This window comes from Pongo abelii, chromosome 16 (assembly GCF_028885655.2).
Source record: "Pongo abelii isolate AG06213 chromosome 16, NHGRI_mPonAbe1-v2.0_pri, whole genome shotgun sequence".
Lineage (NCBI taxonomy): Eukaryota > Metazoa > Chordata > Mammalia > Primates > Hominidae > Pongo > Pongo abelii.
In genome coordinates, this window is record NC_072001.2 from 43715280 (window position 1) to 43738083 (window position 22804).

At 46.7% G+C, this 22804-nt stretch overlaps 1 protein-coding gene across 2 annotated transcripts; it reads right to left on the reverse strand.

The window, feature by feature from the left end:
* Nucleotides 1–917: 917 nt before the first annotated feature.
* On the reverse strand, nucleotides 918–21379 carry PPP1R14D (protein phosphatase 1 regulatory inhibitor subunit 14D). 2 transcript variants are annotated; one of them, XM_024232555.2, is made up of 5 exons: nucleotides 21026–21379; nucleotides 2699–2814; nucleotides 1635–1718; nucleotides 1427–1459; nucleotides 918–1228 (listed from the first exon to the last, which is right to left on the reverse strand). In XM_024232555.2, the coding sequence occupies exons 1-5, from the start codon at nucleotides 21278–21280 to the stop codon at nucleotides 1114–1116; spliced, it is 603 nt and encodes a 200-aa protein (XP_024088323.2). In that variant the 5' UTR covers nucleotides 21281–21379; the 3' UTR covers nucleotides 918–1113. The 2 variants fall into 2 exon arrangements, with proteins under 2 accessions (XP_024088323.2, XP_024088324.1); XM_024232556.2 differs by lacking the exon at nucleotides 2699–2814.
* Nucleotides 21380–22804: the final 1425 nt, after the last annotated feature.

Below are 22804 nucleotides of genomic sequence, written 5' to 3' on the forward strand. Positions count from 1 at the left end.
CTCATTTCTACAACCCTGTGAGCCTGGGCCCTGTGAGAGGTGGCAGGAACAGAGCAGGCTGTAAGCACAGTTGTGGGGAATGGGGGAAATGGTTGAGCCATCCTGTGAACTTCTCCAGGCAGGAGCAGCCCTACCCATCCTGGTGGCCTCATACGAAGTAAGCATGTGTATTCATTCAACTGAACTGTGCTCCAGCTCTGGGCAGCCCCACTTAGCCACCAGGCCCCACTATCTTGGATTTCTCAGCCTCTCTCCTACTCACACAATGCACACAGGAACAATGCACACACACCCTGCTTCCTGCCTTACTGGCAAAGGACCCCACCTCCTAGGGCTCCTGTCCCAACCTGCCTGCCATTCAGTCTCAGTATCTCTCTTCCAGCAATGCGCCCTAACCGGACCCCTGACCTCTCGGCATGTACCCTTCACATGCCTCTGGCATTGCCTCTGCTGTTTCTCTTCCTGCCGCTGGCTGGAACCAACTATAAAGAGCCCTCGGGCTGAGGTCTACCTCCTGCATCATTTTTGGTTGGAGGAGCCTTTTCTGAGGCTCTCAGATCCAGCTAGATTTTTCCTGTTACTTCCTCTCTAGGATTTGAAACTAGTCTTTGCCATTGGCGTCCCTCTTGTTGGTTATGCCAGGAGGCTGTGTACCTTAGGCAGATAATGTCTGCTTGGCCCCGAGGCCTTGCTAGATTGTGATCTCTCTGAAGTGGAGCTGTGACCTTCGTTTTTGAATTCTCGAGTCCTTTGGATGGATGGATGGATGGATGGATGGATGGATGGATGGATGGATGGATGGATGGATGAGGTGTGTAGGCACAGCCAAGGGACTTAGGTTGTGGCCTTCCTGTGTATCACTTCATTCTCTCCCTCCCCTGTCCCTCAGCACAGATATGTTCCACACTCCATTGAGCTGGGGCTTCTAAAGGTTTTATCCACTTGGCTGCCAAGGAAGGCACTGGACAACAGCCAGCTCTCTCCCAGAGAGCCCAGCTGACAGAAACTAGCTGTGACCGCACAGACAGTAGGAGTATGCAAATGTCCCTCCTTGTCCACATTTCTTGTTTGTGTCCCAAGGAGCTGTTTCCTTCTTAGCCAGGATCTGGAGTTTCAGGGCAGGCCTGGCAGTGCTGAGGCTGCTAAAGATGGTCTCTCAGGCTTATTTCTGAGGCCGGCTGAGTCTCCGGAGTTTCTTGAGTTGACTGAGCAGCTCAGAGATAAAAGTCTGAGAGAGAAACAGGAGTGAGACCAAGGCTTGGGGTCACAGTTCACCCCCCACCCTGCCCTCCCTAATCTTCCCCTGCCCCTGACTCCCCAGAGAAGGGAGAAGGACCCACAGCCAAGCCTTCCCTTCAAATACTCCTCATTAGCTGCCTCCCCCATTGGGCCTCCTCTTACCCCAGACCAGCAGAACATCCCTTACCTCTGTGGGGCGGGGGCAGTTCCTGAGAATGGCCTAGATAGGAGAGAACACAGAGAGGGCCCCAAGTCACAGCACTTTCCCGCAAGTCCCCACCAATCTCCCAAGAATTCTCCCCTCTGGATTGGTTCTCTGCACTCCACCAAAGGAGGCAAAACCTGGGTTTCTGGGTTCCCACTGACCCAAGGCCAGCTTCTAGCCCCCATCCTACCTCCAGTTGAGTCTTCTGCTCCTCTGTGGATAGATCCATGAGAGCTTCCAGGTCAATCTCAGGCTCAGAAGGGGTTGCTTGATCCTATTTGGAAATCACATGGGTCTCAGAGGGGCCTGACCAGCTGGTGCTGGAATGAAGGTTACTGTCAGGGACTCAACCCACCTCTCTCCAATTTCCCATGGTTAGACTTTCTCCTCACTCAGAACACCCATTCAGTTTTCCATTCAACAGTAATTTACTAAACATATACTATATTTTGGCTGGGTGCAGTGGCTCATGCCTGTAATCCCAGCACTTCGGGAGGCTGAGGCAGGCAGATCACCTGAGGTCAGGAGTTCAAGACCAGCCTGGCCAACATGGTGAAATCCTGTGTCTACTAAAAATACAAAAATTAGCCGGGCATGGTGGTGGATGCCTGTAATCCCAGCTACTTGGGAGGCTGAGGCAGGAGAATCACTTGAACCCGGAACCTGGGAGGCAGAGGTTGCAGTGAGCCGAAATTGTGCCACTGTACTCCATCCTGGGTGACAGAGGGAGACTTCGTCACAAAAAAAAAATAAATAAATAAATTAAAGGCAGCTGATAAGGGACTGTTACCCAAAAAATACAAAGAATTATTGACCAGGCACAGTGACTCACTTCTGTAATCCCAGCACTTTGGGAGGCTGAGGTGGGTGGATTATTTGAGGTCAGGAGTTCAAGACCAGCCTGGCCAAAGTGATGAAATCCTGTCTCTGCTAAAAATGCAAAAAGTAGCCGAGCCTGGTGGCACATGCCTGTAATCCCAGCTATTCGGGAGGCTGAGGCAGGAGAATGGCTTCAACCAGGAGGTGGAGGTTGCAGTGAGCGGAGATCGTGCTACTGCACTCCAGCCTGCCTGGGCAAGTCTCTGTCTTAAAACAAAAGCTGGCCACGGTGGCTCATGCCTGTAATCTCAGCACTTTCGGAGGCCGAGGCGGGTGTATCATTTGAGGTCAGGAGTTCGAGACCAGCCTGGCCAACGTGGTGAAACCCCGTCTCTACTGAATATACAAAAATTAGTTGGGTGTGGTTGCGCATACCCGTAATCCCAGCTACTCCGGGAGCTGAGGCAGGAGAATCGATTGAACCCGGGAGGCAGAAGTTGCAGAGAATGGATCGCACCACTGCACTCCAGCCTGGGTGACAGAGCAAGACTCTGTCAAAAAAAAAAAAAAAAATTAAATTACAAGAAGAAGATGAACAACACAATTGAAAAATGGACAAAAGATATGAACAGACACCCCACTAAATAAGATATATAGATGAAAAGTGAGTGTATAAAAAGATGTTCAACATCAGTCATTAGGGAATTGCAAATTAAAACATTCATTCATTCATGTCATTCATTGCTGGTGGGAATGCAAAATGGTATGGCTACTTTGGAAGACAGTTTGGTGGTTTCTTACAAAACTAAACTTTTTTTTTTTTTTGAGACACAGTATTGCTCTGTCACCCAGGCCGGAGTGCAGTGGCACGATCAAGGCTCACTGCAGCCTTGACCTCCCAGGCTCAAGGGATCCTCCCACCTCAGCCTCCCAAGTAGCTGGGACCACAGGTGCACACCACCACACCCAGCTAATTTTTAATTTTTTGTAGAGACAGAAGTCTCAATATGTTGTCCAGGCTGGTCTCAAACTCCTGGTCTCAAGTGATCCTCCCGCCTCTGCCTCCCAAAGCACTGGGATTACAGGCGTGAGCCACCATGCCCAGCCCTAAACACACTCTTACCATGCAGTCCATTAATTGCACTCCCTTGGTATTTACCCGAATGAGATGAAAACACATTCACACAAAAACCTGCACACAGATGGCCGGGCGCGGTGGCTTACGCCTGTAATCCCAGCACTTTGGGAGGCTGAGGCGGGCTGATCACGAGGTCAGGAGATTGAGACCATCCTGGCTAACACAGTGAAACCCCGTCTCTACTAAAAATACAAAAAATTAGCCGGGCGTTGTGGTGGGTGCCTGTAGTCCCAGCTACTAGGGAGGCTGAGGCAGGAGAATGGTGTGAACCCGGGAGGCGGAGCTTGCAGTGAGCCAAGATGGCGCCACTGCACTCCAGCCTGGGCGACAGAGAGAGACTCTGTCTCAAAAAAAAAAAAAAAAAAACACATGCACACAGATGATCTATAGCAGCTTTATTCATAATTGCCAAAACGTGGAAGCAACTAAGATAGTCTTCAGTAGGTGAATGGATAAACAAACTGGTATGTCCACAGAATGGAATATTATTCAGTGCAAAAATGAATGAGCTATCAAGCCAGGAAGAGTCACGGAGGAACCTAAAATGCATATGACAGTTAAATAAGCCAGTTTGAAGCCAGTCACAGTAGCATGCACCTGTATAGTCCCAAGGAGTCTAGCCTGGGCAAAAAAGTAGAGACCCTGTCTCAAAAAAAAAAAAAAAAAAAAAAAATGAAGAAGCCAACCTAAATACTCTATGATCCCAACAGTAAGACCTGCTGGAAAAAGTATGGCGATAGTAAAAAGATCAGTGATTGCTACAGGGGTAAGAGGGAGGAGGGACAAGTAGACCACAGGGGATTCTCAGGACAGTGGAACTCTTCTGTATGACACTATAACGATGGATACATGTCATGCACATTTGTCCAAAACCATAGAATGTACACCACCAACAGTGAAGCCTAATTTAAACCATGGACTTTGGTTGATAATGATGTGTCAATGTAAATTCATTGATTGTAACAAATAATATATAACCTTGCTGCTGGGTGGGGGATAGTGGGGGAAGCTATGCATATGTGGGGGCAGGGAGATATGGGAAATATCTTTTACCTTATGCTCAATTTGTCTGTGAACCTAAAACTGCTCTAAAAAATAGGTCTATTAAAAAAGGACGTGAGCTCAAATATAATTAATAAAATTAATATTTTACTGCTTCAACAAGGACATTCTTTCTGTTATCTTTTCCTTTACCCATTTTACAGATGAAGAGGACTTTCTTAAGTGAAAACGATGTAGTAGTGAAGAACACGACTACTAGTACAGTTTAGTGCCACTTTCTTGATTCATGTGAAGGGCCACTGTTGCTTTTGCATTATCAGCACAAATGTCAACATACTGAAAAAGGCAAACAAAATCTTAGCATTGGCCAGGCGCGAGGCTGAGGCAGATGGATCACTTGAGGTCAGGAGTTCAAGACCAGCCTGGCCAACTTGGTGAAATCTCCATCTCTACTAAAAATACAAAAATTAGCCAGGTATGGTGCCGTTCGCCTGTAATCCCAGCTACTTGGGAGGCTGAGGCAGGAGAATGGCTTGAACTCAGGAAGTGAGCCAATATCGCGCCACTGCACTCCAGCCTGGGCAACAAAGCAAGACTCTCTTTCTCAAAAAAAAAAAAAAAAAAAAAAAATTACCGTTATTATGAAAATAATCACAGAACCTCTGAAAGAGTTCTTGGGAACCTCCATCGGTCACTAGACTACACTTCAAGAACTGATATGTTAACCATTTTTCTGTTGAGATTTTCAGTTTTTTTCATACTGATTTAAGAACTCCTTCTTTTTAACTTATTGAATTCAGATTAAACCTAGATTTCACATATGATGGAAATAGCTATTGTGCTGGAGGGGTGCTGTTGGGGAAATACATGTATGTGTTTATATAGTTAAATCTAATGGTATTTTCCAGTGTGTATTGCTATTTTTTTTTTTTTGAGATGGAGTTTTGCTCTTGTTGCCCAGGCTGGAGTGCAATGGCGTGATCTCGGCTCACCACAACCTCTGCCTCCCGGGTTCAAGCAATTCTCCTGCCTCAGCCTCCCGAGTAGCTGGGATTACAGGCATGCGCCACCACGCCTGGCTAATTTTATATTTTTAGTAGAGACGGGGTTTCTCCATGTTGGTCAGGCTGGTCTCGAACTCCCGACCTCAGGTGATCTGCCCGCCTCGGCCTCCCAAAGTGCTGGGATTACAGGCATGAGCCACTGTGCCTGGCGCTTTTTTTTTTTTTTTTTCTCCAGACAGGGTCTCGCTCTGTCACCCAGGCTGGAGTGCAGTGGTGAGATCACGGCTCACTGCAGCTTCAACTTCCTGGGCTCCAGCAATCCTCCCGCCTCAGCTTCCTGAGTAGCTAGGACCACAGACGTGCACCACCACGCCCAGCTGATTTTTATATTTGTGGTAAAGACGCGGTTTCACCGTGTTGCCCAGGCTGGTCTCTAACTCCTGAGCTCAAGCAATCCACCCACGTCACGCTCTGTCACCCAAGCTCGAGTGCAGTGGCGCGATCTCGGTTCACTGCAAGCTCTGCCTCCCGGGTTCATGCCATTCTCCTGCCTCAGCCTCCCGAGTAGCTGAGACTACAAGTGCCCGCCACCACGCCCAGCTAATTTTTTTGTATTTTTAGTAGAGATGGGGTTTCACCATATTAGCCAGGATGGTCTCGATTTCCTGACCTCGTGATCTGCCCGCCTTGGCCTCCCAAAGTGCTGGGATTACAGGTGTGAGCCACTGCGCCCGGCCTTTTTTTTTTTTCTTTTAAAATGCTTAACAAGTTCTTCCCATACTGACTTGGATACATATTTTATATTCACGTTTACAATTTTTCACTGGTTTGAGAATTTCACTTTTTTTTTTTTTTGAGGCAGAGTCTTACTCTGTTGCCCAGGCTGGAGGGCAGTGGCGCAATCTCAGCTCACCGCAACCGCCCCATCCCAGGTTCAAGTGGTTCTCAATGCCTCAGCCTCCTGAGTAGCTGGGACTACAGGAGCCCGCCACCAGGCCTGGCTAATTTTTGCATTTTTAATTAATTAATTAATTAATTAAATTTTTTTTTTGAGATGGAGTATTGCTCTGTTGCCCAGGCTGAAGTGCAGTGGTGCAATCTCAACTCACTGCAACCTCCACCTCCCGGGTTCAAGTGATTCTCCTGTCTCAGCCTCCTGAGTAGCTGGGATTACAGGTGCCCGCCACCATGCCCAACTAATTTCTGTATTTTTAGTAGAGACAGGGTTTCACAGTGTTAGCCAGCCTGGTCTCGATCTCCTGACCTCGTGATCCACCTGCTTCAGCCTCCCAAAGTGCTGGGATTACAAGTGTGAGCCACTGCGCCCAGCCATACTTTTTTTTTCTTTGAGATGGAGTCTCTGTTGCCCAGGCTAGAGTGCAGTGGCTTGATCTCGGCTCACTGTAACCTCCGCCTCCCGGGTTCAAGCGATTCTCCTGCCTCAGCCTCCCGAATAGCTGGGATTACAGGCACCTGCCACCACGATGGCTAAGTTTTGTATTTTTAGTAGAGACGAGGTTTCACCATGTTGATCAGGCTGGTCTTGAACTCCTGACCTCAAGTGATCTGCCCGCCTCAGCCTCCCAAAGTGCTGGGATTACAGGTGTGAACCGCTGCGCCTGACCGAGAATTTCACCTTTCGCATTTGATTAAATCCTTTGGAATTTATTCAACATATGTGCCCAGTGCCTATTATTTACCTGGCATTGTGAACTTGGGAACTTCAGTGAGCAAAATAAAGATCCTGCCTCAAAGAGTCTATATCGTGGTGGCAGTCAAGGAGACATAATAAAAACAGACATAATAAGTAATTAAGTTATATAGGCCGGGTGCGGTGGCGCCTGTAATCCCAGCACTTCGGGAGGCCGAGGCGGGTAGATCACGAGGTCAGGGGATCGAGACCATCCTGGATAACACGGTGAAACCCCGTCTCTACTAAAAAAAATACAAAAAATTAGCGGGGCCTGGTGGTGGGTGCCTGTAGTCCCAGCTACTCGGGAGGCTGAGACAGGGGAAGGAGAATGGCGTAAACCCGGGAAGCGGAGCTTGCAGTGAGTGGAGATCGCGCCACTGCACTCCAACCTGGGAGACAGAGTGAGACTCTGTCTCAAAAAAAAAAAAAAAAAAAAAAAGTAATTAAGTTATATAATTTGTTTAAAGGTAAGTGCTAGTTGGGGAACTTTTTGGATGATAGAAATGTTCTTTATCTTGATTAGGGTGGTAGTTACATATGGCAAAACACGTCCAAATGTACACTTAAAAAGGGCAAATTTAAGGTCAGGTGGGGTGGTTCACACCTGTAATCCCAGCACTTTGGGAGGCCGAGGCGGGTGGATCACCTGAGATCGGGAGTTTGAGACTAGCCTGGCCAACATGATGAAACCCCATCTCTACAAAAAAATACAAAAATTAGCTGGGCATGGTGGTTTGCGGCTGTAATCCCAGCTACTCGGGAGGCTGAGGCAGGAGAATTGCTTGAACTTGGGAGGCAGAGGTTGCAGTGAGCTGAGATCTCTCCATTGCACTCCAGCCTGGGTGACAGAGGGAGACTCCATCTCAAAAAAAAAAAAAAAAAGTCCAAATTTAATGCTATGTTAATTATACTTCAAGAAAGTTGCTTTTGTTAAAAAAAAAAAAAGAAGAAGAAAGAAGAGAGAAGAAAGAAAATAAGTAAAAGAAAAAGAAAAAGAAACCTCACCTACCTTCTCACTGCTCCAATTGCCAGTGGATAACCACTTTAACAATTTTGGTCCTTCCATACCTTTTTAAAAATAAATAGTGCCTAAGTTAGCCCTTTCACCTTAAGATCTAGATTTTCCCCTTTGCTTCCTTGATCTCTAGGTCATCTACTCAGCATTTATTTATTTATTTTTATTCATTTTTTTTGATTCAAGGTGTCACGGTGTCACTCTGTCACCCAGGCTGGAGTGTATTGGTGCGATCATAGCTCACTGCAGCCTCAAGCTCCTTGGACTCAAGAAAACCTCCTGCTTCAGCCTCCTGAGTAGCTGTGACTACAGGCATTCTCCACCACACCTGGCAAATTTTTATATTTCTTTGTAGAGACAGGGCCAGGCCTGGCCTCTGCCTTGTTATTGAGTGCATCCTATGTACTAAGCATCATGATGACACATACAGCAAGACAGAGAGGAGGACCCTGGCCTTGAAAAGCCTATAGTTTATTGAGGGATACAGACAAGTGAAATGGCAGTTACCATACAGGGTGAGCCCAGGCACGGTGGCTCATGCCTGTAATCCTAGCACTTTGGGAGGCTTAGGTGGGCAGATCACTTGAGGTCAGGAATTCGAAACCAGCTTGCCAATATGGTGAAACCCTTTCTTTACTAAAAATACAAAAAAATTAGCTGGGTGTGGTGGTGGGCACCTTTAATCCCATCTACTCGGGAGGCTGAGGCTGGAGAATCGCTTGAACTCGGGAGGCTGAGATTGCAGTGAGTGCAGTGAGCCAAGATCGCACCATTGCACTCCAGCCTGGGCAACAGTGAGACACTATCTAAAAAAAAAAAAAAAAAAAAAAAAAATGACAAAAAACAATACAGGGTGATAGGCACCCTGATGAGATACTACGGCAGCACATGGGAGGGGAACTTAACCAAGCCTGGGGTTCAGGAAGGCTTCCTAGGTAGGCAGTGAGCTCTGAGACCTGAAGGCTGAGTTAATCAGATATTTATGCTTCTGGTCATGATGAAGTTTATTCTCACAATTTAAGTCACTAGAAAACTAGACAAAATATATGAACAATGTTTTCAGACATTGGATGACAGGTAACTCGGGACTGTGATCCCAGAGACGAGGGACACAAAAGAGGTAAACTCCCATTGCCTCAGATTTCTTCCTGGAGGCAACTTCCAAATCACAGAGCAGAGTGATCCCAAACACAGCACAGTGGTCTTGCTAAATTGATATGACAGATCAGAGTTTAAGAGGGGTGAGAGGGCTGGAAGTTGCTGGACAAAGTTCTGGGAAGGAAGGAGGTATGCAGAAAGAGACCTCCAGAAATCTGCATAAAGTTTCTCTTGAATCTTTGTTGAACTCTTAAGATGCACATTCATAGAGTAAAATTTTCACAAGACCAGATACTATGAGGCACTGAAGGCACAGGGGGAAACAGTTCCGAGACCCCACACAGCACTTGGAGACAAACTGAGTTTCAACCAGAGTGGACAGTTATCGTTGATCATGCAGGAGTTCAGTACAGACCTCAAAAGGGTCATGCTTACTGGGCATGGTGGCTCCTGCCTATAATCCTAGAATTCAGAAGGCTGACAGGGGAGGATCACTTGAGCTCAGGAGTTTGAGACCAGCCTGGGTAGCATAGTGAGACTCTGTCTCTACAAAAAAAGTGTAAAAATTATCCAGGTGTGGTGGCATGCTCTTGTAGTCCCAGCTACGAGGGACGCTAAGGCAAGAGGATCACTTGAGCCTGGGAAGCTGACGTTGCAGTGAGCCCTGATTACATAACTGCCCTCCAGCATGGGCAACAGAGCAAGACTCTGTCTCAAAAAATAATGATAATAATAATAATAATAACAAAGGTCAGGCTTTACTAGAGGGATAAATTATTCTCTAGATTAAAGGCTACTCTAGGCCGGGCTTGGTGGCTCACACCTGTAATCCCAGCACTTTGGGAGGCCGAGGTGGGTGTATCACAAGGTCAGGAGATCGAGACCATCCTGGCTAACACGGTGAAAACCCATCTCTACTAAAAATACAAAAAAATTAACCAGGTGTGGTGGCAGGCGCCTGTAGTCCCAGCTACTCGGGAGGCTGAGGCAGGAGAATGGCGTGAACCTGGGAGGCGGAGTTTGCAGTGAGCCGAGATTGCGCCACTGCACTCCAACCTGGGCGACAGAGCAAGACAGTCTCAGAAAAAAAAAACAAAAACAAAAGGCTACTCTAGACTAACCCTAGCAAAGCTTAAAAGCAAGCTCAGACAGATCAAGCTGAACTGTAAGTAACTTAACCACCTACTAGAACAAAGCCAAACTAAAAATTCAGTCACTCAACATAAAATGTACAATGTCCAGTTTCTAATAAAAAATTACTAGTCACGCTAAGAAGCAGGAAAATATGACCTATAACCAAGAGGGAAATTAGTCAATAAAAGCAGACCAAGCTCCTTCTGCCCCTTAACAATCTTGCTGTTCTCCCTCTCACTCTGGATTAAAAACTTTTTTTTTTTTGAGATGTAGTCTCACTCTGTTGCCCAGGCTGGAGTGCAGTGGCACGATCTCGACTTACTGCAACCTCTGCCTCCCAGGTTCAAGCAATTCTCCTGCCTCAGCCTCCCAAGTAGCTGAGACTATAGGTGTATGCCACCATGCCTGGCTAGTTTTTGTATTTTTAGTAGAGATGGGGTTTTACCATGTTGACCAAGCTGGTCTCTAACTCCTGACCTCAGGTGATCCGCCCACCTCAGCCTCCCAAAGTGTTGGGATTACAGGCGTGAGCCACCCAGCCTGGCCTAGATTAAAAAACTTAAAAAGTAGACCCAGAAAAGACATAAATGATAGAATTAGCGGACAAGGAAAACATAAACACAGTAATGAGAGATACGGAAGATAAAAGAAAGAATCAGGCCAGGTACAGTGGCTCACGCCTATAATCCCAGCACTTTGGGAGGCTGAGATGGGCGGCTCACTTGAGGTCAGGAGTTTGAGAGTTTGAGACCAGCCTGGCCAACATGGTGAAACCCCGTCTCTACTAAAAATACAAAAATTTAGCCAGGTGTTCTGGCGTGTACCTGTAATCCCAGTTACTCGGGAGGCTGAGGCAGCAGAATGGCTTGAACCCGAGAGGCGGAGGTTGCAGTGAGCCGAGATCATGCCACTGCCCTCCAGCCAGGGTGACAGTGCAAGACTTTGTCTCAAAATAAAATAAAAATATAAATAAATAAATAAATAAATAAATAAAAACCAGCCAGGCACAGTGGCTCATGCCTTAATCTCAGCACTTTGGTGGGGGCTAAGACAGGAGAGTGCTTGAGGCCAGGAGTTTGAGACCAGCCTTGGCAACATAGCAAGAACTCTTCTCCATTAAAAAAAATAATAAGAAAAAAAGAACCAGGCCAGGTACTATGGCTCACGCCTGTAATCCTAGCACTTCGGAGGCTGAGGTGGGGATCACCTGAGGTCAGGGGTTAGAGACCAGCCTGGCTAACATGGTGAAACCCCATCTCTACTAAAAATACAAAAATTAGCCAGACATGGTGCACATGCCTGTAATCCCAGCTACTCAGGAGGCTAAGGCAGGAGAATTGCTTGAACCAGGGAGGCAGAGGTTGCAGTGAGCTGAGATCACACCATTTGCACTCCAGCCTGGGTGACAGAGTGAGAATCTGTCTCAAAACAAACAAACAAACAAAACCAAATGGAGCACCTAGAGAAGAAAAATTGCATATTTTAAATGTAAACTTTACTGGATAGAATTAACAGCATGTTTAACACTGTGGGGAAAAAAAGGTCAGTTGAAGATATAGCAAATGAAATGAGCTAAAATGAAGCACAGATTAAAAAAAAACCTGGGTGGGCAGGGTAGAGGGAGACGATAGAATAGAAAAGAACTTTGATGACCTGTGGATATCAAGTGGTCTAACATCTGTAACTGGAATCTCAGAGGGTGCGGGTGGGCATTATAATAAAGATAAACTCTAGGCCGGGAGTGGTGGCTCATGCCTGTAATCCCAGCACTTTGGGAGGCTGAGGCAGGCGGATCACCTGAGGTCAGGGGTTTGAGACCAGACTGGCCACCGTGGCGAAACCCCATCTCTACTAAAAATACAAAAATTAGCCAGGCGTGGTGGTGCATGCCTGTAACCCCGGCTACTGGGGAGGCTGAGGCAGGAGAATCAGTCAAACCTGGGAGGTGGAGGTTGTGGTGAGCCGAGATCGTGCCACTGCACTCCAGCGTGGGCGATAAAGCGAGACTCTGTCTCAAAAACAAACAAACAAGCAAAAAACACTCTAATCATTAGAACTTTGCCTTTAAAAAAGTATCAGTCTTGGTCAGGTGCAGTGGCTTATGCCTGTAATCCCAGCACTTTGGGAGGCTGAGGTGGGAGGACTGCTTAAGTTCAGGAGTTCAAGACCAGTCCGGGCAACACAGTGAGACCTCGTCTCTATACACACACACACACACACACACACACACACACACACATATATATATAAATTAAATAATAAAAAAATAAAAAAGTATCAGTCCTGCCCCCCAAACCATCATTATATCACTTGTGATATTCAATATATGTATAGTCATGTGCCACATAATGATATGTCAGTCAATAACTAACCACATATACAATGGTAATCCCATAACGTTATAATGCGGTCAGGCTCGGTGGCTCATGCCTGTAATCCCAACACTTTCAGAGGCCAAGGCGGGTGGATCACTTGAGCACAGGAGTTTGAGACCAGCCAGGCAAACATGATGAAACCCCGTCTCTACAAAAAATGAAAAAATTACCCAGGTATGGTGGCCTGTGCTCCTAGCTACTTGGAAGGCTGAGGTGGGAGGCTGGCTTGAGCCCAGGAGGTGGAGGTTGCAATGAGCCAAGATCAAGCCACTGCACCCCAGCCTGGGTCAAAGGGCCAGAATCTATCTCAAAAAAAAAATAAGAATAATAATGGAGGCCAGGAGCAGTGACTCACACCTGTAATCCCAGCACTTTGGGAGGCCAAGGCGGGCAGATCACCTGAGGTCAGGAGTTTGAGACCAGCCTGGCCAACATGAGGAAACTCTGTCTCTACTAAAAATACAAAAATAAGCCTAGTGTGGTGACGCATGCCTGTAATCCCAGCTACTCAGGAGGCTGAGGTAGGAGAATTGCTTGAACCTGGGAAGCGGAGGTTGCAGTGAACTGAGATTGCACCACTGCACTCCAGCCTGGGTGACGGAGCAAGACTCTGTCTCAAAAAAAAAAAAAAAAAAAGGAGATTATAATGGAGCTGAAAATTTCCTATTGCCTTGTGACATTGTAGCCATCATAATGTCATAGTGCAAGGCATTAATTACATATTTGTGATACTGGTGTAAACAAATCTACTGTACTGCAGTTGTATAAATGTATAGCACATACAATTATGCACAGTACAGAATACATATAATGATAATAAATAACTATAGTAGTTTATGTATTTACTATACTTTTTATCATTATTTTAGGGTGTTCTCCTTCTACTCATTAAACAGACAAAAAAGTTACTGTAAAACAGTCTTAGGGAGATTCCTCAGGAGGTATTCCAGAAGAAGGCACTGCTGGAGATGACAGCTGCATGCCTGTTATTGCCCCTAAAGACCTTCCAGTGGCACAAGAAGTGGAGGTGGAAGATAGTGATATTGATGATCCTGACCCTATTGAGGCTAATGTGTGTGCTTATGTATTCGGTTAAAAAAAAAAAAGTTAAAAAAGTTAAAAAAAATTAAAATTTTAAAAAATAGAACAAAGCTCCAGCCTGGTCAACATGGTGAAACCCCATCTCTACAAAACATACAAAAATTAGCCAGGCGTGGTGGTGTGCGGCTGTAGTCCCAGCTATTTGGGAGGCTGAGGTAGGAGAATCACTTGAACCCAGGAGGTCGAGGCTGCACTGAGCCCTATTCGTGCCACTGCACTCCAGCCTGGGTAACAAAGTAAGACCCTGTCTAAAAAAAAAAAAGCTTGTAGAATAAGCATATAAAGAAAGAAAATATTTCTGTACAACTGTAAAATGTGTTTGTGTTTTAGACTAAGTGTTATTACAAAAGAGTCAAAAAGTTAAAAAATTAAAAAGTTTAGGGCCGGGTGTAGTGGCTCACACCTGTAATCCCAGCACTTTGCAATGCTGAGGTGGGAGGATTACTTGAGTCCAGGAGTTCGAGACCAGCCTGGGCAACATAGCAGATCCCATCTCTATTTAAAAAAAAAATTTTAAGTTTATAAAGTAAAAAAGTTACAGTAATCTGAAGTTAGCTTATTACTGAAGAAAGAAAAAAAAATGTATAGTCTGGGCACAGTGGCTCATGCCTGTAATCCCAATACTTTGGGAGGTCAAGGCAGGCAGATTGCTTGAGCCCAGAAGTTCGAGACCAGCCTGGGAAACGTAGTGAGACCTTGTCTCAAAAAAAAAAAAAAAAAAAAAAAAAAGAAAGAAAAAATATTTTTATAAATTTAGTGTAGCAGCTGGTTATGGTGGTTCATGCCTATAATCCCAACACTTTGATTTTTTTTTTGTTTTTTGTTTTTTGTTTTTTTGAGACGGAGTCTTGCTCTGTTGCCCAGGCTGGAGTGCAGTGGCGCAGTCTCGGCTCACTGCAAGCTCTGCCTCCCGGGTTCACGCCATTCTCCTGCCTCAGCCTCCTGAGTAGCTGGGACTACAGGCGCCTGCCACCACGCCCAGCTACTTTTTGGATTTTTAGTAGAGACGGGATTTCACCGTGTTAGCCAGGATGGTCACGATCTCCTGACCTCGTGATCCGCCCGCCTCGGCCTCCCAAAGTGCTGGGATTACAGGCATGAGCCACCGCGCCCGGCCGATTCCAGCACTTTGATAGGCCAAGGCAGGAGGATTGCTTGAGGTCAGGAGTTCAAGACCAGATTTTTTTTTTTGGGGGGATGGAGTTTCGCTCTTGTTGCCCAGGCTGGAGTGCAATGGCGTGATCTCAGCTCACTGCAAACTCTGCCTCCCGGGTTCAAGTGATTCTCCTGCCTCAGCCTCCCGAGAAGCTGGGATTGCAGGTGCCTACCACCACGTCCTGCTAATTTTTTATTTTTTTAGTAGAGACGGGGTTTCACCATGTTGGTCAGGCTGGTCTCAAATTCCCAGCCTCAAGCGATCCACCTGCCTTGGCCTCCTAAAGTGCTGGGATTACAGGTGTGAGCCACCATGCCTGGCCTCAAGACCAGTTTTTTAAAACTTAAAAAGACATTTTGTTGTTGTTGTTGTTTTGTGGAGTGTTGTTTTTGTTTTTGTTTTTGTTTGTTGTTGTTGTTTTGTGGAGTGTTTTTTTTGTTTTTGTTTTTGTTTTTGAGATAGGGTCTCATTCTGTCACCCAGGCTACAGTGCAGTGGCACAATCATGGCTCACTGCAGCCTCAACCTCCCAGGCTCAAGCAATCCTCCTACCTCAGCCTCTCAAGTAGCTGGGACTACAGGTGCACACCACCACATCTGGCTAATTTTTTTTTTTTACAGGGTTTCGCTCTTGTCACCCAGGCTGGAGTGCAATGGTGCAATCTTGGCTTAGTGCAACCTCTGTCTCCTGGGTTCAAGCGATTCTCCTGCCTCAGCCTCCCAAGTAGCTGGGATTACAGGTGGCCACCACCATGCCTGGATAATTTTGTATTTTTAGTAGAGATGGGGTTTTACCATGTTGGCCAGGCTGGTCTCTAACTCCTGACCTCAGGTGATCCGTCCACTTCGGCCTCCCAAAGTGCGGGATTATAGGCATGAGCCACTGCGCCTGGCCCCTGGCTAATTAAAAAAATTTTTTTTGTAGAGTGGCGTCCCACTATGTTGCCCAAGCTGGTCCTGAACTCCTGGGCTCAAGCAATCCTCCTGCCTCGGCCTCTCAAGTGCTGGGATTACAGTTATGAGCCACTGTACCCAGCAGGAAAAAAAGAATTTAGTGCAGCCTAAGTGTACCGTGTTTATAAAATCTACAGTAATGTCCTAGGCCCTCACATTCACTCACCATTCACTCACTGACTCACCCAGAACAACTTCCAGTCCTGCAGGCTCCATTCATAGTAAGTGACATATATAGTTGTGCCATTTAAAATCTTTTCTACCGTATTTTTATTGTACCTTTTCTATGTGTAGATATATAAATACTTAGCATTATATTACAGCTGCCTACAGTATTCAGTACAGTAACCTGCTGTACAGGTTTGTAGCCCAGGAATAATAGCTACACCATATAGCCTACATGTGTGGTAGGCTATACCATCTAGGTTTGTGTACATACACTCTATGATGTTTGCACAATGATGAAATTGCTTAACAATGTAGCATTTTACAGAATGTATCCCTGTGGTTAAGCAGGGTATGACTATATATTGAATATAAGGTATGTGTATTACTGAGTATGAGACTGCCACTGCAGGCTGGGTGCAGTGGCTCACCCCTGTATCCCAGCACTTTGGGAAGCCAAGGTGGGAAGATTGCTCAAGCCCAGGAGTTAAAGACGAGCCTGGACAACATAGCAAGACTCCATCTCTATTAAAAAAAAAAAAGGACTACTACTGCAATCTGGTGTTGAGAATATGGGCTCACATCACAGTCCAAATACTCTTGCCCTCAAATAATTTTTGAACTCTCAGAACATAAGCAGGTATATAAAACCCCTACTGAGATGAACAAGTGTGAAACGTGTGACTCTATGTCACATAGGGTGGTTTCCTGGAAGCTGCTGCCTGATTTGACTCCCTTTCTTACTTCCTTTCCATACCCAGGGTCCTTACTCCTGACCTCTCCACTAGGGAGACCAGCAATTAAATAAGGCTCAGATGAACCAACAATTTTTTTTCCTTTTTTTATAGAGGCAATCAAGTTAAACACAAATGTTTGTTTCACATATTCATTGATAATACTTTTTTTTTTTTTTTGAGATAGGGTCTTGCTTTGTCACCCAGGCTGGAGTGTGGTGGCACGATCATGGCTCACTGCAGCCTTGACTTCCCAGGCTCAAGCAATCCTCCCTCCTCAGCCTCCCAAGTGGTTGGAACCACAGGCACGCACCACCACCCCCTGCTAATTTTTTGTATTTTTTTGGACAGGGTTTCACCATATTACCTATGCTAATCTTGAACTCTTGGACTCAGGCAATTTGCCCACCTCAGCCTCCCAAAGTGCTGGGATCATAGACATGAGCCACTGTGCCCAGCTGACAATACTTTTTTAAGTCAAAAGTTTAATAGAATTATTAAATTCTAATTAATAGGATTAAAATGTTACTATATCAAAAAGGAAGCTACAGGAAAGGAATGTTTCAAAACTCTGGGATGGTCAACAGTGTCCCTTGCTAATGTGAAGATTAGATTTACCCCCAAGGCAGTGACTGGTGACCTTGGCCAGAGCTCTCAACAGAGTGGTGGAAACAGAAGCCGGATTCCAGTGGATTGAGTGATGACAGGCAGGGAAAAAGTAAATAAGGCTGTGAGTGTGGACAAGTCCTTTAAGGAGTTTGGCTCTAAAGTGACAAGAAATGGGGGATGCCAGGCCAGGCATGGTGGCTCATGCCTGTAATCCCAGCACTTTGGGAGGCTGAGGTGGGTGGATCACCTGAAGTCAGTAGTTTGAGACCAGACTGGCCAACATGGTGAAACCCCATCTCTACTAAAAATACAAAAAATTAGCCAGGTGTGGTGGTGGGCGCCTGTAATCCCAGCTACTTGAAAAGCTGAGGCAGGAGTATCACTTGAACCTGGGAGGCAGAGGTTGCAGTGAGCCAAGATCATGCCATTGTACTCCAGCCTGGGCAACAAGAGTGAAACTCTGTCTCAAAAAAAAAAAGAAAAGAAATAGAGGGGATGGTAACAAAAGGGGTGCATGTTGGGCAAGGGTCTCCATAAAATAGAAGAAACTCATGCATGTTTAAGTCCCTGCTTAGAAGGCAAATCATGCTCTACCTCCGGACAACAGGAGCTCTAGGACCCCAAGTCTGTGTCCCCAGACTTGGTTCCTCCGAAGACCCCACACTGGGCTGCACATCCAGGGAGAAGAGGTAGGGCCCTCCAACAAAGGAAGGTTGGTCCCAAGATACTAAACAAGTAAAGTGTTACATCCTTAGATGCTTTCCCACTGCTGCTGTCTAAGGTGGGTGTCTGGGGTAGAGCCCTGGTGGGTGGGCAGGGGCTCTCCATAAACTGGAATGGAGCAGAGTAAGGCTGGAGACTGTGCTGTCTTGACCTCTGCCCAAGATGACCAACCACCTGGGGCTTCCCCAGCCACTTAACTGCTTCCTGCTGAAAAGAGCAGGGATTGGGAGAGAAACTGCCACCTGGCACCTTTGGACAATTACCATGGCAATCACAGGCCAGGCATTTTATTCCAGTCATTGCCTGGGAGCGCTCCTCCCACATGTCTTGCTTTCTGTGTTACAGGCTTATTACTGTACAGCCTCCAGCCCTCCACTTTCATCTTGCAAAACAAGGTTCTTTAGCTACTGTCTTTCTTTGATGCCTGGAAGGATTTGCCCTGGAGTGTCAGAAATTTGAGACTGTATGCAAGTGCACAGTAAACAATCTGAAATTGAAACTGATCCAGTGGAGAGCGCTGGAATTAGGGAAGAGCAGTGGATATGTCCTGCGAGGTCAGAGCAGACACAGGCCAAGACAGTTTGCCTCCCAGCTCCAAGGGGTCTCCCCACCCTCAGTGAGTGGGCTTGGGAGGTAGATGCTTGGGATACTGCATCTTTGGTCAACACCTTGACCAAACTGACACATGACCCAGTTAGTTTCGAGATAGACTGGGTCACATCAATCATTCTTCACCACCTGCAACCCTAGGACTGCTGATAACCCTTACCCACAGGAATTATAGGGCCCTGCTGCCCCAAAAAGATAGGATCTGAGTCAACAAGAAAGAGAAACAAGGACAACATATTTTGAACTCCTGGCTAGCTTGGCCTATGGTTCTCAGCCCAGCCACACATTAGAACCAACTGTGGAGCTTATAAAAAATGCCCAGTATCTGGACTCCACTGTAGTAGATTTAAATTCAGTTGAGGAGGAGCCAGGGCATCTGTTTTTTTTTCTTAAGTATTTCAGGTGTGGAGAACCATTGGCTGCTCAAATAAGTGGCCAGGCTCCACACCTGGTCCCATGGCTTCCTAGTTGTATGACCTTGGGCAAGTTACTCAACATCTGTAAACCTCCATTCCCTCAGCTGTAAAGCAGTACCTGCTGGCCAGGCATGGTGGCTCATACCTATAATCCCAGCACTTTGAGAAGCCAAGATTGGAGGATCGTTCGAGCCCAGGAGTTCAAGACCAACCTGGGCAATATAGCAAGATCTCATCTCTATAAAAAAAGAAAAACATTACCTGTTTAATGGAGTTGTGGGGAGGATTAAATGAAAGAATGCATGTCAGTGCCTGGCACTGTGCCTAGCATGTAGTTAAGTGTTCAGAATGTTATTCTTATTGCTGGAACAGCAGTTGTTACCTCTCTAGAATCCAGGTTTGAAGGTATATAAGTAAGAAAGTGCCATTTCCAGTGACCAGGGACCAAGACCTGTCCTTTTCCCAGAGTGGGGTTGAAGAGTGTTAGTCAGAGCCAGGGTTAAAGATTGCTTAGGTCCTGGTATTGGCACTCAACTTTGGTTACTCTTAACATTCTAGTCTTGCACTGTCCAGTCTGAAATAACGAAAATGTTCTATATTTGTGCTGACAACATAGTAGTCACTAGCCACATGGGGCTATTTAACACTTGAAATGTGGCCTATGTTGGCTGGGCACGGTGGCTCACGCCTGTAATCCCAGCACTTTGGGAGGCCGAGGTGGGCGGATCACCTGAGGTCGAGAGTTCGAGACCAGCCTGACCAACATGGAGAAACCCCGTCTCTACTAAAAATACAAAATTAGTCGGGCATGGTGGCGCATGCCTGTAATCCCAGCTACTCGGGAGGCTGAGGCAGGAGAATTGCTTGAACTAGAGAGGCGGAGGTGCAGTGAGCCAAGATCACGCCATTGCACTCCAGGCTGGGTGACAGAGTAAGACTCTGTCTCAAAAAAAAAAAAAAAGAAAAAAAGAAAAACAAAAAAGAAATGTGGCCCACGTGACTGGGGAACTGAATAATTTTATTTAATTATAACACATTTAAAGTCAAACAGCTACACATGGCTGATGGCTACAGAATTGGAAAATGTAGCTCTAGGCTGGGCATGGCGGTGCACACCTGTAATCCCAGCACGTTGAGAGGCCGAGGCAGGCAGATTGTTTGAGCCCAGGAGTTCAAGACCAGCCTGGGCCACATGGTGAAAAGCCATCTCTACAAAAAAAAGTACAAAAAAGTTTGCCAGGCGTGGTGGTGCGCACCTGTAGTCCCAGCTACTCAGGAGGTTGAAGTGGGAGGATGGTTTGAACCCAGCAGGCAGAGCAGTGAGCTGAGATTGCACTACTGCATTCCAGCCTGTGCAACAGGGCAAGACTTTGTCTCAAAAACAAACAAACAAACAAACAAACAAAAAAAAAAGAAAGAAAGAAAGAAAAAGAAAAGAAACGAAAATGTAGCTCCAGACATGTATGTGCATTGAGGATGGGAGTAAATAAAGATATAAAATCTTGAAAAACAGTGTGACCAAGCATTTTCCCTTCTATTGTCTCATTTGAGCCCCAGACAGTCCTACAAAGGAGATACAACAGGCACTAACAGTCCTATTATAGATTAGGGATGTTAAAAGACCTTCCCCAGATCACAAAGAGCATTAGAGGCACAGCCAAGCCTAGAGGGAGGCAGACTTCTGGACTTCAAACCTATGCTTCTTTCTTTCATCAGTTACAAAAGCTTTCTCTTCACGGAAGCACCTCACATCAGCCCTCCAGCTCCTGTGAAGGTCTCAGTGCCCTGGGTGGGCCCCAGGCCCCCATCTCCTCCCACTCTCCACTGTGCTACCCACCTGGAAGAGCTCCTGAACTTGAGCATCCACCCACTGCTCCATCTCCAGCCAGCGCTGGAGCTGGCCCCGGTCATACTTCACTGTCAGGCGGCTGGGTCTCCGGGACCTGGGTATCTTGGAGGAGTCCGGGTGGGACTTGGACTCTGAGTCTGTGGATGATGTCCTCCTCCTCCCAGAAGCCCAGTGGACCTTCTTACATGGGTTCTCCCCGTCTGGGCTGGGAGATGTGCAGGAAGCAGGGCTTGAAGACAGCATGGAAGGATTGGTCTGGGCAAGGAGCTGGGAAAAACTGCCAGTTCAGAGCACAGCCACAGAGGGAAGTGAGGAGACAGAGAACAGGAGAGGCCAGCAGAGAAGAAATGAAGGCAGGAGGAGGGCCAAGGCTCCCAGGGAGGGGCAAGGGCAAAGATCAATAGGACTTTGGTGCTGGGAATGCCAGTCTCCTGGCTCCTCACTGCCAGCCAGTGAGTGGCACTCCAGAGCCATGCCCCAGCCTCTCTTTCTGAAGCTTCTAGGGCCCAAAGTGGCATAAACTGCAGATGAGCAAAGGTCAAGAGGCTGCCATGCCCAGGGAAGAGGAAGGGGCCCTGGGGTCCTGAAGGGTACAGGGCTCCAATCGCTGCTCTATGGCCAGCTCTGGAATGGGACCTGAGTCGTTCTCACCTGAGATCCCTCTGTATCCCACCTTCCTGGGGCTTGATCCACTCTGGGCTCTGAGAAGCTGTGGTCAGATTCCGCAGAAGCAGGGTCCCTGGCTGGCAGGGATTCTTACTTAGAGCGTAGCACTACTGGGGGCAGAGCCCCAGCTGGTAGATAGAGTTGGAGGTCAGTTATCGATGGCTCCCATGGGACCAGTGCCCCCAGTGTCTGGGTGTGTCCGAATGTAAACTGCTATCAGCCTGGCCTATAAAGGCAGTTTACCTGCTTGTAAAGGCAAATTTATCAAGACTTGTCTACCATGCCCGCTCCCCTGAGGCAACTGCTTAGGAAGCCATGTTTCTTACCACCTGACCCTCCCCTGATTCAGGTATTTGCTGACACAGAGGAAACCTGCAGACCTAACTTATACACAGGTGTCAGGGACTAATACTTCCAGGCATACATACTTGCATTCTAAGGCAGGGTATTTTTGTTTAGTCTTTCATAATGAAAATGTCTAAACTTTTTTAAAAAAGTGACAGAAGAACACTGTAATTTTTTTTTTTTTTTTTTTTTTTTTTTTTGAGATGGAGTCTCGCACTGTCACCCAGGTTGGAGGGCAATTGTGATCTTGACTCACTGCAACATCCGCCTCCCAGGTTCAAGCAATTCTCCAGCCTCAGCCTCCCAAGAAGCTGGGATTACAGGCACCTGCCACCATGCCCGGATAATTTTTTGTATTTTTAGTAGAGACGAGGTTTCACTATGTTGCCCAGGCTGGTCTCAAATGCCTGACCTCATGATCCACCCGCCTCGGCCTCCCAAAGTGCTGGGATTACAGGCGTGAGCCACTGTGCCCAGCCTGTAATTTTTTTAAAATGGGGCCAGGCATGGTGGCTCACGCCTGTAATCCCAGCACTCTGGGAGGCCGAGGAGGGTGGATTGCTTGAGCTCAGGAGTTCAAGACCAGCCTGGGCAACATGGTGAAATTCTGTCTCTACCAAAAAATAATAATAATATAAAAAATTAGCTGCTTTGGGAGACCCAGGCGGGAAGATCGCTTGAGGCCAGTAGTTCAAGACCAGCCCGGGCAACATAGTGAGAGCTTGTCTCCATTAAAAAATGTAAACAATGGGCCAG

Coding starts and splice junctions, on each gene's coding strand:
- PPP1R14D (XM_024232555.2), bottom strand. CDS start 21,280: ATGCTGTCTTCAAGCCCTGCTTCCTGCACATCTCCCAGCCCAGACGGG. Junction 2,815..21,025: donor AAGTTCAGGAGCTCTTCCAG/GTGGGTAGCACA, acceptor TTTTTTTGACAG/AGTCTTGCTCTGTCACCCAG. Junction 1,460..1,634: donor AGCAGAAGACTCAACTGGAG/GTAGGATGGGGG, acceptor TCTCCTATCTAG/GCCATTCTCAGGAACTGCCC.